At 48.6% G+C, this 14,149-nt stretch overlaps 1 protein-coding gene across 1 annotated transcript in view; it reads right to left on the bottom strand.

Annotated features, from left to right (window-relative positions):
- Positions 1–14,149, bottom strand: part of CSMD2 (CUB and Sushi multiple domains 2) — a 336,176-nt gene that overhangs the window by 104,834 nt on the left and 217,193 nt on the right. The window contains exons 16-21 of the mRNA XM_074562714.1: positions 11,743–11,937; positions 9,083–9,221; positions 8,212–8,399; positions 7,633–7,821; positions 7,283–7,399; positions 1,155–1,370 (exon numbers count right to left, since the gene is read on the bottom strand). Of these exons, the coding sequence (XP_074418815.1) occupies positions 1,155–1,370; positions 7,283–7,399; positions 7,633–7,821; positions 8,212–8,399; positions 9,083–9,221; positions 11,743–11,937 (1,044 nt within the window). The remainder of the gene's footprint in view (positions 1–1,154; positions 1,371–7,282; positions 7,400–7,632; positions 7,822–8,211; positions 8,400–9,082; positions 9,222–11,742; positions 11,938–14,149) is intronic.

Consider the following 14,149-nt stretch of genomic DNA (forward strand, 5'->3'; position numbering starts at 1 on the left):
ACTTTGGGTTAAAGGAGACAGTTTAACACCTTGCGCACTTCAACCAGAGATCACCCACCCAAAGCGGTGAATTCCAAGTGCGAGGAGCTGCTCTGCACAGGCAAACGTGCCTTTGTTTGAGCCTCTCCCCAAGAGCACCCTGCACGTGCTGCCCTTCATTGACGGCTCCTGAAAATCCAGAATTTCATTTGAAGAAACCCGCATCTTGTATAATGGCAAACAGAAGTTTGTGCAACAGAAGTGGCTCGGTTCAGTAAGCGCAGGCAGTGCCTACTGGAAATGCTCAGGGCAGAACCTGTCCCAACACAGCAGGAGCCAGGAGGGTTCCCGCAGTCAGCAGAGTCCTTCATCTCCTGATGCCCTGCTGCGTCCCCCATGAGCTCTGCCTTCATCGGCTCTTACAGCAGGTCACTTAGAGAAGCCCAGCAAGAGAAAATACCGTCTCCAGTTCCCCAGCAATGCCCGTGGGCTCCTGGAAACCTGGCCTGGGCTGCACATGGCGTGTGTTACATCCAGGACAGGCTGAAGCCAGCGGCAGAGGCTGGGTCACGGGATGAGCATCCAAGGGGAGCAATGAACCAAAGGAAAAAAAAAAAAAGGAGACCAGACGGACAATGGGAGTGACCAGCTCTGCCTCGTTCCTCATCCAAGAAGTCCAGATTGCTCAACGCTGCCTTCCAAAAGATCCCATCTGTCCCAGCTTCCCATGTTGGAAATGGAAATGTTGTAACTACTGCAGTGATTTTCCTCTGATAAGCAGAGAAGGCAGGCATCTGGAGGAAGGAGGGACAGCATACCCCAAGAAAACGCAAGCTGAAACTCTGTCCATAAACAGAGCAGAAAAGACGATCGGATGAGGAGGGAGAAGGCAGCAAACACGCCTGTATTGGCATTTATTTCCAGTGGGCGTCAATCTAGTCACCTACTGGGGCCGAAGGCAGACAAAATTGCTACATATGGCGATAAAGGGACTGCAAGAAGAGTATTTCTTGGGATGTACTGTGGTTTAATGCTAGAATAATTTACTGGGGTAACAACAGGAGTGACGGTCAGTGACCCAAATCGCGTGCACTGCATCAACTCATTCCCAAGATCTGCGGAAAAGAGGGAAGGAAAGGGAAAGAATGAAGTCTTTGTCCACCCCCTGTTCTTACCTGAGAAGGTGATGTTGAAACCTTCATAGGACATGGAGAAGTCTGAGATGAAGCGAATTTGAGCAGAGAAGTTTCCAAAGAGCCCTGCGCTCAGCGGGGCAGGGAGCCGAGAGCCCGTCAGTTGCTTCAGTGGCTGAGCAAAGCTGGTATTTTCGGTGATGAGGAGGTAGTCGTGGCCGTTCTCCAAGTGAAAGGTATGAAAGGTGAAGAACACACCTGCAGGCGAGGAAAAACCGAGATGGCTTCAGCCAGCAGTGTTGGTATGGCACCCCTCGGACCCAGAGCCAAATCTCCTCTCCCTGAGACGACACCAGTATTGATCCCCTGTTTCCCAGTAACAGCATCCCAACCGAGAAGGAAAAGCACGCTGAAGGGCATGGGCATGTTTACGTTAGAAATGAAATAGATGAAAAAAGTAAAGTCAGGGTATGGCGGTACAAGGCCCAGAACTGAGAACGGCAGTTGGGATCTTCGATTGCTGTGCCTTTGTAACACAGGAACAGAGACAACAGGCTCGCTCGGGGGACGAGCGGCAGCAGAAAGGACCGAGCCTGGCAGCTTAGAGGAGTATTTTATTTTAGAAGTGTTGACCTTTAGATGTCTAGCAAGAACAGCAAAAGCTGTAGCTGTAAGGACTTGAAAACAACAAAACCAAGTTATGTTCTAGAAGGAATTCACACTTAGAAAAACAGGACTTAAGCCAAGCATCAAGGTCAGAGAGGCTTTTCCAGAACAAAAAGTCTGCCGGCAGTGGGGCTGCAGGGACTTCCTACTCCTTCCTGGGACGGGACTGAGCGCTGGGCCCCAGGGGCCGGAGGACAACAGGAGCGATGACGCGTGGACAGACCCGGGTTTCCTCAGCCCCACGGGGCTCATCAGCCCTTCGTGGGCATCTCCCCGCAGGGTATGTCCTGCAGCCACGCTCCCTCCCAGCAGCGCCCCAGCACCGTGCCCCGGGGCCGGCACAGCCCTGTCCTGCTGCTGTCCCTTCCCTGCTTGTCACCCGCTCCCGGGACCTGCCGTCACCTCCCAGGAACGCGGTGGGAAGAGCACGTGTGGCTGTTGCGGGTTTTGGCAGGGCACACGGAGTCGGGGGGGTTAGCCCAGGTATTACCAGCCGTAACAGAGCTTGGAAGCGAAGAGAATCCCACGCTTTTATCCACGTTACACTGACAAAAATAAAACCCACAACAGATGCAGCTACAGGAAGAACAGACAAACACACGAAGACTATTTCGTCTCTTCTTCCAAATTCAATTTCAACAATTTGAAACATTTCGGTGAGAAGGCTGTGACCTTGCCGCATTTGTAAACGAACAAGAAAGGAGTAATGGGTTACCTAAAGTATCCTTCACACCTACAGACGCAAAATAGTAAGCACTTCAGGCTTTTGCAAAAGCCTCCAGCTAGGTGATTTTTCACGCTGGAATTCAAACGCAATTAGAAACACTTATTCTCTGGAAAATAGTCCCATCTTTGAAAAACAAAAAATGGCAGCGGCAGCTTTCAGAGAGAGCAAAGCAAGGCAGGATGCTCTATCAGAAACCCTGTCGCATTACCATCACCCGGAGCTAGCAAGCTGAAGCCATGCCTAGCGATAGAAAAAGCCTCTTTGCATTTGTATGGCTTCTTTCATCCAAAGACCTTCGCAGCAGCGAGGGGGAGGCTCCCGAGCCCCCGCGCAGGCTGCACCGGGCTTGGCGCTCCCCATAACCCCGTGGAACTCGAGAGGGCCATTTGCAGAGCAACAGAGCCCCCCACGCCAACGCCAGTGCTGTCTTCATCTGGTCTCCATTAGTCCCGGTGAGACCCCTACCTCCTCGCACGCGTCAGGAGCGCCCCGTGGCACGACCACGTTATTGCATTTAAGCCCATGATTAATAACAGGAGAGCGCCAGCCTGGGGAGACCCAGGGGCTGTCTCGCTCTGCATCCCGTCTCCGCATCCCATCTCCGCCAAAGCGCAGCATCAGCTGCTTCCAAAGCAAGCACGGGAAGTCTATAAATAAGGATCAGAGGAATAATATCTTACTCCCCATTCCCCAGTAATTTCTGGATATCAGGATGAGACCAACCTAGAGACTGATTAAAGCTCTGGAGCATGACATTTAATATCCATCCTAACGGGTTTTTGTCAGCATCACATTGTAACTCTGAATATTCCATTTATTCCTATGTCTATCCGATTTCTTTTTGAAGGTTTACTGGTCACATGCAAGCAGTTTCCTTCCAAGAAATCAAGGATAGAGAGGGTGGTAACCAGTACAGGGCCTTTCCCATGGAAATGGTTGCATCGGGAAGGAGCAGGGCTCACAGGAGACCTCAACTGCCCTGTTCCCTCCCCGTCCTGGTCCCTGCCACGCCGTGCCTTGCCCCTTGCTAACCTACAGTGGCCGAGGCAGTGTGTGACCCACTGCTTAGCGATGACCAAAAGGCGTCTCCGCTGACAATTCCTTTCTTATATCCAGGTAAATATTAGATGGAGCCTGGCAGAAAATTTTTAGTTCCACTGTTGCCCCCCCCAGAACTCCACGAAGGTAAGAAGCATCTAACAGCTTCCAAGTGTTTATTATTCTTACCAGCAGCATAGTCAATTGAAAATAGATACGACCTGCTTTGGCCTGAAAACTCGGTGAGATGCAGTGAATACAAAATGTCTTAAGTTTTCCCTCTTCATCAACTGACAGTAAATTTATACCTTCGCCTTTACAAAACCCAATCTGAGAAACAGAAATAACATCACTCCATCAAAATCAACACACCACCAGAGCAACACAAGCATAATTCGGTCCCCAGAACTGGGAGGACAGCCCCTGATTCCACCTCTTTTGCCATAACAACCCCAATCACGGGGCACAAGCCTCCCCTGCAGCAGAGCCAGGGAAGGGCTGGGTAACTGTAGCCAGAAGGGCTAATTACAAACTCATTTTAAAGGATTTGTGACTCTGATTAAACCTTTGCTCTGGTCTGAAATTTACTGTGGCACAAAATGTCTCTGCAAATGCAGGTTTTTTCCTTCCATTCTCTGTAAAAGAAACAACAAAACAAATTATAGGGAAAAGAAATCACTTTGAAGTTCTCAGATTAAAAATAATAGTCTCTCTTTAAACGTTTAAATACCTTTAAAATTAAGCTGCTTTTAAACCCAAATTGTACAGCTCATGAGTCCATAAAGTAAATCAGTGTCTGCGGTCGCATAAAAATAACTACTGTAACAACCAACTTGTTTCAATTAGGGGACTCGTGTGCTGGCCACGTGTGAGATGTTCATAAAGATCTGGGAGTGAATAACTTGAGACCGGCTTTTATGATGCAGATCGTCCCCGCTCAGGCGCTGCCTTGGCAGGGAAGAGTTTTGTGGAGAGGGAGGCACAAGCCCTGAACTCTATTCTGTTTTATTTTATGGGAACTGAAAGACTTCGCAGGCCTGGGGCAGCGGCCGTGCTGCAAGCCCAAGCAGTGAGGTGTTAGTGGAAGTGGATGCGGGAAACTTAGAGAAAGAAAAATGAGGTACACAGCCAACATTTAAGTCATGTAATTAGATCCCCTGCTTGTTAATCCTGCTCGTGGCAGAACTGCTAAAGCTTCTGGGTTTAACAAGCACCAGGTTTACCCAGCGACCACTGATTCACCCCGTGGCCTCCAAGGACAGGGAACTGAAAGACAAGGACAAAGCACAGCGAGGAGACTCTGCGCTGCGCGCACTGCCGAGGGACTCAGCCGAGAACGGGGTTTGGTTACACCTTTTTTTTAAAGACTGTTCTGTTCTCCAAGGACTAAATTCATTCCGTTTCAGCGGCTACTGCTCTGACTCAGGATCACTCTGTTCCACTGCTCTTTACTGAAGAACGAGAAGAAACGTTGTGGGAATGCTGAAGAGAGCCGGGAGAAGGCTGTTGCAATGCGTTACACCGCAGTTTAACACAGCGACAGCCGGGAAAGTAGATCACCAAGGAAGACAGAATATTGTTGCAAGAGAAGGGATGTGTACGTACGTGTGTGTTTGCGTACGCACGCTCCCGCCAACGCAGCCCAGCACCTAAACACATTTCAACATCTTCCAGAGAACATCGGAGAAGAGGAGATCTTTCCTTGTTTGTCTCCTCTTTCATTGCACTGGTAAACGAACAACTGGCCTGACCTGCAGGGACAAGGCAGGAGAGGTGTCCCTGACACGTAACATGGCTACACGCCAGCTTGTCATAGCCGGACAACGTCCTCCATCCATCCTCTCCTCTCGCCCTGACCTCTAACTGCATTTGGAGATTTCCTGCACCCAAGTAGCCGCCTGGATGAACCTCTCCTAGCCCAGAAAGCTCCACAAACACAAGAAGGGTGACTCTGCCTGGAGGCAAAGCACTGCCCCCGGCAGCCGCTGCCCTGCAGAAGGGCACCAGATCCCACCATCTCCTGCAGTTCATCTCTAAGGAGCTCCTGGAGAACAACCTTGAAGGAAGGATGCCAGCAGCGGGTAAGGGGAGAAAATAAAATATCAAACGGAACGCAATATGAACGCGCTCCTTTTCAATGAAGTAGGAGATTCCAACACCAAACACTCAACTTCTCTTCTCAGAACCTTACCTTCACCTTTCCAGCACAACCTGACAGGTAAGGAGAGCTGGAGCTCTGTCAGAGGCCTGTGAATTTTCACCACAACTTGCTGCATTTACAGAACAGCTCGCCGTTTGATTCTCTAATATTCATTACCTGCAGCTAAGGCCAGAATTTCTGAAAAAGCCGACGGGGTTCAGAGCACTAAAGCCAGGACCAGCTTTTCAGAGAGTTCAGCATCCAGCTTCTCTTTAGTGTGACAAACAGAGTCTGGTTCAAGGTGGTCACATCCAGGGCTGAATTCTTTGGATGATCCAGAACTGCATCACCCTGAACCGCTGTAAGGGAAGTGCTGGTTCCCGCACTAACAAATTGGCCACAGCGGGATCTTTTACGGGACAGGGGACAAAAAGCCCTCAGCCGCGCGTAGCTATGGCATACCTCCACTAGCTGAAAACGCACCCTGTTTTTTCGAGCCTCGCTTAGCTTGCTCAGAAGGCTTTCTTCTGATAAAAGCACACAGGCCATCAGAGCTGCACTTTCTCATATAAAAGAGTGTCAGTTTGCTGCATTGTGCTTAGCTTAGCTACAGGATAACGCAGCGTCTCATCGGAGAGCTGAAGCCAAGGCAGAGTGGATTAATGAAGAGTGGATTGCTGCTACTCAACAGAATACTTTTCACAGCGTGTGATGGTTCCCTTAATGCACTGTGCTGTTCATTGACAAGTTTATTTGCTGTAATACAAATGGTATTTGCAAAATTGGCTGATGATAGCTCCCGTCGTGCTGGTATCCGGTACGATGAGACAGTAATATAGGAGTGCATAAAGTTACATAAAGGGTTTATACCCTTTGTGCTTACCCCAGGCAGATACTGACTGGATCAGGAGAAATTACCTCCTGCCCTTGTACATAAAACTTGCTCTCTAATCGTCAATGATACATTTTCTTGAAATTTCCCTTCAAGACAAAAGATTAGCCTGTGCTGCACAGGAGATTGGACTAAATAGATCTGCACTTTGCCTCTATGCTGGCAATATTCCTCGCTAGTGGGGAAATGAGAGCTGCAAAACTAGGACAGAGCTGGGAACTGAGAGCCTGAGCTCTGCCCCATGTCTGGAAAGGATTTACTACAGGCTTCCATTTCTCCATCTGTAAAATGTTATATAGATAGCGATCCAGCACTGCAACGGAAAATAAGGCTGAAAGCACTAACGAGTGCTGTCAGCGTAGTGGTGTCGGCGGCAGCTCGCCCTTCCTCCATGGGGCATTACTACCAATACCAGGGATCCAAATACCAGCTAATGCGCCAGAGGATGCTGCCACAAAGCTCTGAAACCAAAGATAACACCCAGCACAGGCTGTCAGATCTGTGGGCTTGATATGGGACCATATTTCCCTCTTAATCCTCTCCACCTCCTTTCCTCCAGAAACCTCTGCATCTTGTCCAGAGACAACATCTGGGCGGTGGCAAGAATGGCAACTGGCCATGGGTACCCATCACCACCAACAGCACTTGTCTCCCACTGACCACCGTCCTCCAGTCCATCTCTAAAACCTAAGCCAAAGGCTTCTCACCTTTTCCATGTGATGTTTCTATTGTCCACGTGCAATTCAAGTTATTGGGATAAAAATCAGGGAAGCCTGGGGATAAGATGGTACCACTGGAACCACGAATGTAACCTCCACATAGTGCTGCAAAAAAAAAAAAAGGGAAAAAGAGAGAATTAAAGGATTCAAAACTCGTCATCAGCTGGAAGAACAGCAGTTCTTCTGAATGTCAAAACAAAGCCCACCCCATTAAAATCAAACAAAATACACAGATCAAATGTCACTGTGAACCTCACAATTGCTGCTTCGGTTTTGCAGTAGACGTGCCCATGAAGTGGTTGCCATCTCCTGCAGATGGTACCTCCTGCACTCCTTACCCTCGCAGCTGGGCAGTGGCCGGCTCCACTGGAAGTTGGGCTCACACTCCAGGGCTTCGCTGTCACTCAGGGTGTAGCCTGAATCGCAGCTGAACGTCACCAGTGCTCCCACGTAGAAATCATTCCCATGGCGCTGGCCATTCACTGGGATTCCCGGATCCAAGCAGTGGTCAGACTGGAGCTTCACAGCTGTGGCAAACAAACCCACTCGTGTCAGAGCCCTCAGTGGCTACAGAGCTCCTGCAAGGGGCAGTGATTAGCCCAAGGGAAAGTCCAACTCCTCCTCTGAGCTCAAAGTCCTACTTATTATCCCCAAAGCAAGAGGATGAAACGGACAGAGGAACTCAACTCTGCCTCCTAAAATCAGTAATATTCTGTAGATGCTGAAATAAAAAAACCTCTCAACACCCAAGACGGCTGAAAAGCAGAAACTGCTACTTCCCTTGCAGTAGCTCCGCATTCTCCAATCACCGTAATAGTGCTCACGGCCTGGCGCGGGGAGAACGAGTCCAATGGGCCTCTGATTGAGTCCATTGTGCTGCTGGAGAGCGCGTAATTACATGAATAACTTGTACTTACTTTCATATCGGATCTGAAAGCCTATGTCAGAGTGGCTTTTGTCAGTGGTGAAGAGGAGGTAGAGGTAGTTGCTGGTGCTGATGAGGAACTGGGGCACCTGGGTCCCATCATAGACACCTATCAACGGGGAGGAATAGGACCGGCCATCTCGCACTTCCAGGGTGTCATAATTCACCTCCGTCTTAAATCTGAAAGGCACACAAGAATACATCTGTGGAAAAACAGCACGGCTAATTTTTCTTTCTTGCAGTCCTGAATGTGCTGTAACGCCCAGGAGGCTGCGCAGGCCACGGCCAATACGTGGGGCGGTTCCTACTGCCCGACCTTCGGCGGGCTGAGCATCTCACTGAGAACACGTCATTCCCCTCCCACGCATTTTGGTTTCTTTCTGGTCCATCGCCTGTGGACACTCAGCACTCTTAGCAGCAACAAGCATCTTACGCTACACGAACAACGCCCTCGCAGACATACGGACCCTCTGTAGCCCTCCTCGAACATGGACATCCAGGGCAAGCCAGGAGACTTGGCACTCCCGACTGCTTCTCCCCAGCAGGCTGAGCACAGGGGAGCTCAGCCTCCAAAACCGCGTCCTACCTGTATCTAAAACAGCACTGCCAATTAGCCGGAGTTAGTCAAAAGAAGAAGGGAAAAATCACCATTTTCCACCTTTTCTTCCTTGAACGTTAAGTGAATTTTAATGTCTTGCCAGGAGTTAATAAAAAAAATAAAGAGACCTTGCTGCCAAACACAACGCTGAGCAGCTCGTTCCCTGTCCCTCTGAGGGTGGCTGCAGCTGAACACTGCTGGAACCACCAAAAAAAACCCCCCAAAAAGGCAAATAGGAAACATTTGGGAAGTCCATGGTGAGCACCTGTCAAAGGTGATCTTGATGGGGTAGCCCGGCTGGGCCTCGATGACCCACGCGCAGCTCAGGGAGTCCTTGTAGAAGCCGGGCCAGCCGGGGGACAGGATGGTTCCGCTGGGCGACGTCAGGTGGCCCCCGCACGGCGCTGGGGACAGGGAGAACGATACAATTCAGGTTAAGAGCATCACAGAAGCTGTGGCAGGATCAGACATACCCCTCCCCGCCAGGCAGTATTGCTCTGCACTGCAATAGCTTTCATGCATTATTGTTTCTCACGCGTTAAAAATAATCAGAACCAAGTTAAATAACAACACTAGCCGGTAAGAAACCGCCCTTTTAGCTTAACCTGAAGATGCAGCAGCTGCTACTGTACCTGCAGGAGCCCACAGCCTGACCTTGTGCACTGGCTCTAAGGGGACAGGGTATAATAATAATTATTAGCTATAAAACCAGAGAAAACTGCAAGGTCAGTTTGCATTTCAGTAGCTGCAGGTGCCAGAAAATCTTTCATATCTGTGGTAATTGACTCATGTCTTTTCTTCCACGAGGGACATCACAAGACTATGGCATTTATTCCACGTTGTGGTCCCTTGTGCCACCATCAGCAGCAGCCGAAGGCATATCACTATCTTTTCTGGAAAAAGGACACTGGATCTGAAGGAGCAGAGGTAGAAAATCCTATAGCCTGAAATAACCGCAACGTATTGTCCTCTAAAAAATCAAATGGGATGGAAAAGTGTGTCTGCTCCTGTGCGTCTGTGTTCCCCCTGCCCTGCACTTCGCAGGATCCATCACCCACATGTTTCTTCAGTCAAGTCACTGGTGCTGGTCACACGTCTCTTGCGCGGCAGCCTCTGGGAGCTGCCATGGGCTGACCAAGCCCCTCATCCCATGGGACCCGCGGGCCGAGGGGACCCTGCTCCCCCAGAGCAGCCCCCAGGGCCGGGCGCGCGTCGCACCAGGGCCACCAAGCGTTATGCTGATACCACCTTAAACACGCTGTAAGCCTGGGCCCAAACCCACCGCTGCCGGTCTGAAGGAGGCCAGAGGAAAGTCCATTCATCTCAACCGGATCCAAACCAATTATTTTTGAACAAGAGGCTCCTTTCTGCCCCAAAGCTACATATTTTCCTGTCAGGACTTCTATCCAACTTTCAACTCCTTTTTTTATGTCTCTTTCTTTCCCATTAATTTTTTCAAGCCCTGAACAGTACTTTAGATCTATATACTTCCTCCTTGTTTAAAAAGGCTAATTAAAATGTACACTTAACTGAGTGCATACTGAAGGGTGAGTGAAAGAAATCACCACTGTGATCACAGAGAAAAAAGGACAAGTTAATGGCAGAAGGTTATCAAAGCTTCCAAAGATAAAAGTTGATTAAAAGTGTACTATTTAATGTATACTTCTCTTTTACACTTACAGACATATAAACTTAACGGTTCACGCCTGTGAAAGTAATGGAAACCCTGAATCAAACCTACAGACATTTTATCGTCAGTTGCTTGCAAAAGAGAAATTACACAAGAATACAAAGAAGTCCAGCTTCTTATTACTTAAAAGTTACTCAACACAATGGATCCCTTCCTTCTTTCAATCTGAAAGACAATGGACTAGATTGTGTGGTTTCCACTGCTCATCCACTTGAACAATGCATGACCAATTACTGAAATTATTTCTCAGTATTAGAGTACTATTTCCCAAAAGCACCGTGGCTGTGACTCAGCGTGCTGTAAGTACCGGCGCAGGGCATCACCTCCCTCAGAGCAGAGGGCACAGGAAGACTCTTCTCCTCTAAGGAGCTCTTTCTTCACTTCTCTTTTCCACAGCTGAAGCTTTAAAGGACTACATAAAAGCTTTGAAATCTGTATTAAAGCCTTTAATTCAACCCTTGTCCCTCACTTCTAGGCTGGCTACCATAGCTGTTGTGGCAGAGAGACGTAACCCCAAAATTTCTCTCTCTCAACTGCCAGAGTCCATGTGATGGGAATGATGCTCCGCTCTGACAGAGACATGTCAAAGGGGGTGTGTGTGTACAAATGTTCGCAGCAATGAGTTCACCTTTCACAGTAAAGACCTGTACCTTTTGCTTCTTTCATTATATAAATATTATACATTTCACACGCGTCAAAAATACGGACAGAAAAAGTGTTACCACGTATCTTCCATTCTCTGCTCTTTAATTCCCCTCGTGGCAAGAGTAGCAGGGAAGCTTTTAGTCATCAGCAAATCAAAGCCTTTTATTATTGTTATTAGAAAACCACCTGTTGTAACTAGAACTGAGCTCAGAAAAATAATCCCTATCATTCATTTCACAAAAAAATTACAAAACAGCGTTTGGTGCTCAGTGATTGTCAGACTGGGACTCCCTCCTCCGCAACCCTCCTGCGCAGACACCACCTTCCAGAGCTGGGAAACGTCCCGGCCGTAACCGAGAGCTGAGGGTTAGAACTGAAATCCAGCAGTCCTTCAGCTCTCAACGACGAACTCCTCTGCCCATATGATGGCAAAACGCCTCCCTCAAAGCCAGCACTGTCTCCTTTCGCCATGGCTTATCTGACCGGGACCTTGATAGACAAAATTATTCTTCTTCTTCCCCAAAAGACCAGGGGATCACTCCCCCTCCAGGGAGCACGTTCAGACTAGTAGGAAAGACGATAAAATTTACCTTCACATCTGAGCACTGCGTTGTTCCAGACCACGTTTCCTTCCTTCAAGATGCAGGTGATGGTTTCTGCGCCGTGGGTCCTAATGAAGCCCTCATCGCAGAGGAAGGACACGGAGCTGCCGAGCTGGAGGCTGTCACCAAATCGCTTTCCGTTCACGGGCACGCCGGGGTCAGGGCACTCGTTATGCCTGAACGCTAAGAGGGAAAGATAAGAGAATAGTGAGTGACGTGTTACTCCCACCTCTTGAAAATAAGTGTGTTAGAGCACAAACTTAGGAATTAAACGATGATTTTATGTCTTTCCTATGGAGACAATAGCACTTATCTTGCCCCTGGACGGGGGACCTTCCTCACAGCGAAGACCAAACAGCACGGACTTGGATTTGGCCCACTGCGATCCCAGCAAGGCGACCGTGTTCTGCACGGACGAGTCAGCCTGCGGCAGGAACCACGTCACCCCCTCTTCTCTAAACTGCTGAGACACCCAAGTACGTGCTCCCACCGTCCAAGTTTTCATCTAGGTGAAATCACTTAAATTTTTCTGTTCCCCGTCTCTACTGCAAGTGTTCATTTGCAGACTCAGAGAGGACGAACGAGATTAAAACCATTTGCGTCCACACAGTGCTGAGGCACAGGGGCCCAAAAAGAGCCCGTAGAACCAAATGATCTTAGCAATCTTTCACGCATGAAACTGCACAAATGCTCAAAATAGAGAAAGATTTTTTAAATCTCTACTGCAGTGCCTGCGTCTGCACAGAAGGGACGTAAATTAACCGTTAATGAGAAAAACTGAAAGCTTTAAGGCCCTGTGGTTAAAAGTAAGGGTCCTCTCAGCATGTGCTGTGATTGACTGCCACGCCGTCCCCGACCTTGCCTGTCATCATTACTAGGATAAAACAAAGGACACACAGCAATTACCTTCCCAGGTGTTGCAAAGTTGCGTACGGAATTGCACAGACACACAGCTCCGTCTAAAGGCCTGCCCTTTTCCAGCAGTTAAAAACTAGGCCAGCCAACCAATCAGAGAGTAAGTCCTAATGCCTTAATTCCCCATTAAGTGCATAATTATGTACTACGTCTTCATATGCTGGGAGGTGGTCTTCAGAGATGAGCAGCGTATGAAAGATTAAAGCCTCCAGATTAATTACACACACATGCTTTCAGTATCTTTAACCCGCTGGGCCAAATTCAGATGAGTTCTGGATTTCCTACAGAGCATCGTTACTCCTATAATATCTCGTTATATACACTGCTACAGGGGAAAACACGGGCTGCATCTGCTCCTTGTGCTCTTGTACCTGTCCCTTGCAGCAACACACTGTCTCCTCTCTGACACCTGAACGGAAGGAACGGATGGCAAGGTGTCGGAGAAAGCCTCAGGAGCTCCCTTTTGCTGGTTCAAGCAGTCAGGACAGATTAATTCATGCGTAGTTAAGAGTCATTTACAACAATAAAAAATTCGGCTTAAAAATGTCCTCATAGAAGGGACAGCCCCAGCTCCCAACACGGGTATGTCAGGTGTCGGAGATGCACCTGGAGGGCACCACCAGTGCTTCTGGGTGGGATGTCTCCCTGCTTGCAGGATCCAGGACTCGATCCCGGGTATGTGACACCACCACACATGGGCTACTTCATCTGACGAGCCTTCAGCCTGCTGTAGCATGGCAAATGATTTCTTAAGACCCCTGATTATTTATTTTTTTTTTAAATAGAGGATTTGCAATCATAGCTAGGAACGCTATTAATTCAGCTGTGCCACTAAAGGCTATTATAACAAAGTCATTTATCAGTTCTGCTGAATAGGTTTAATAACGCTCTTTAGAAAATTATAGGACAATATGAGGATAAAATTACCATAGCATTCACTTGAGATTTGAAGACTGGACTTAAGTGAAGCCAAATACATCTGTGGAAGTTTCAACGCTTTATCGTGTAAGACATTGCTATGTGTTTCCCTTTATCTTCAGTGTCTTGCACGCTTTTAGGTGTCAGCCCCCGATGATAGCATTGACTGATGAAGGCAACCATCTCAGACCTAAGAGCTCTTCCTGATCTGCATCGAGCTGCCCACAAAGCCCTGTCTCACCTCACCGAGCAGAAGGGGGACACGGAGGGAACGCAGAAAGCCTGTACCACGGGGCAAGCTGCGGGCTGGTGGGAGAACAGGAACTCTGGCTGCTCCAGGGACAAACTGTTTCTTTCACCACTGACAACACTTAAACTTCGCAGCCAGAAAGACCTTGTGCCATCGGCTCTAAGCTTGAAACCAATCCTCAATTATCCAACTGCAAATCTCAAGTAATCCCCCATTTTCAGACCTGCTCTGGATTTGCAATGGTTTTAGTGAGATCAAACTCTTGCCTGTTAGTCTCCAAAAATAATTTAGAGCTTGAAACGACAACCAGAA

Source organism: Larus michahellis, chromosome 19 (assembly GCF_964199755.1).
Source record: "Larus michahellis chromosome 19, bLarMic1.1, whole genome shotgun sequence".
Taxonomy (NCBI): Eukaryota; Metazoa; Chordata; class Aves; order Charadriiformes; family Laridae; genus Larus; species Larus michahellis.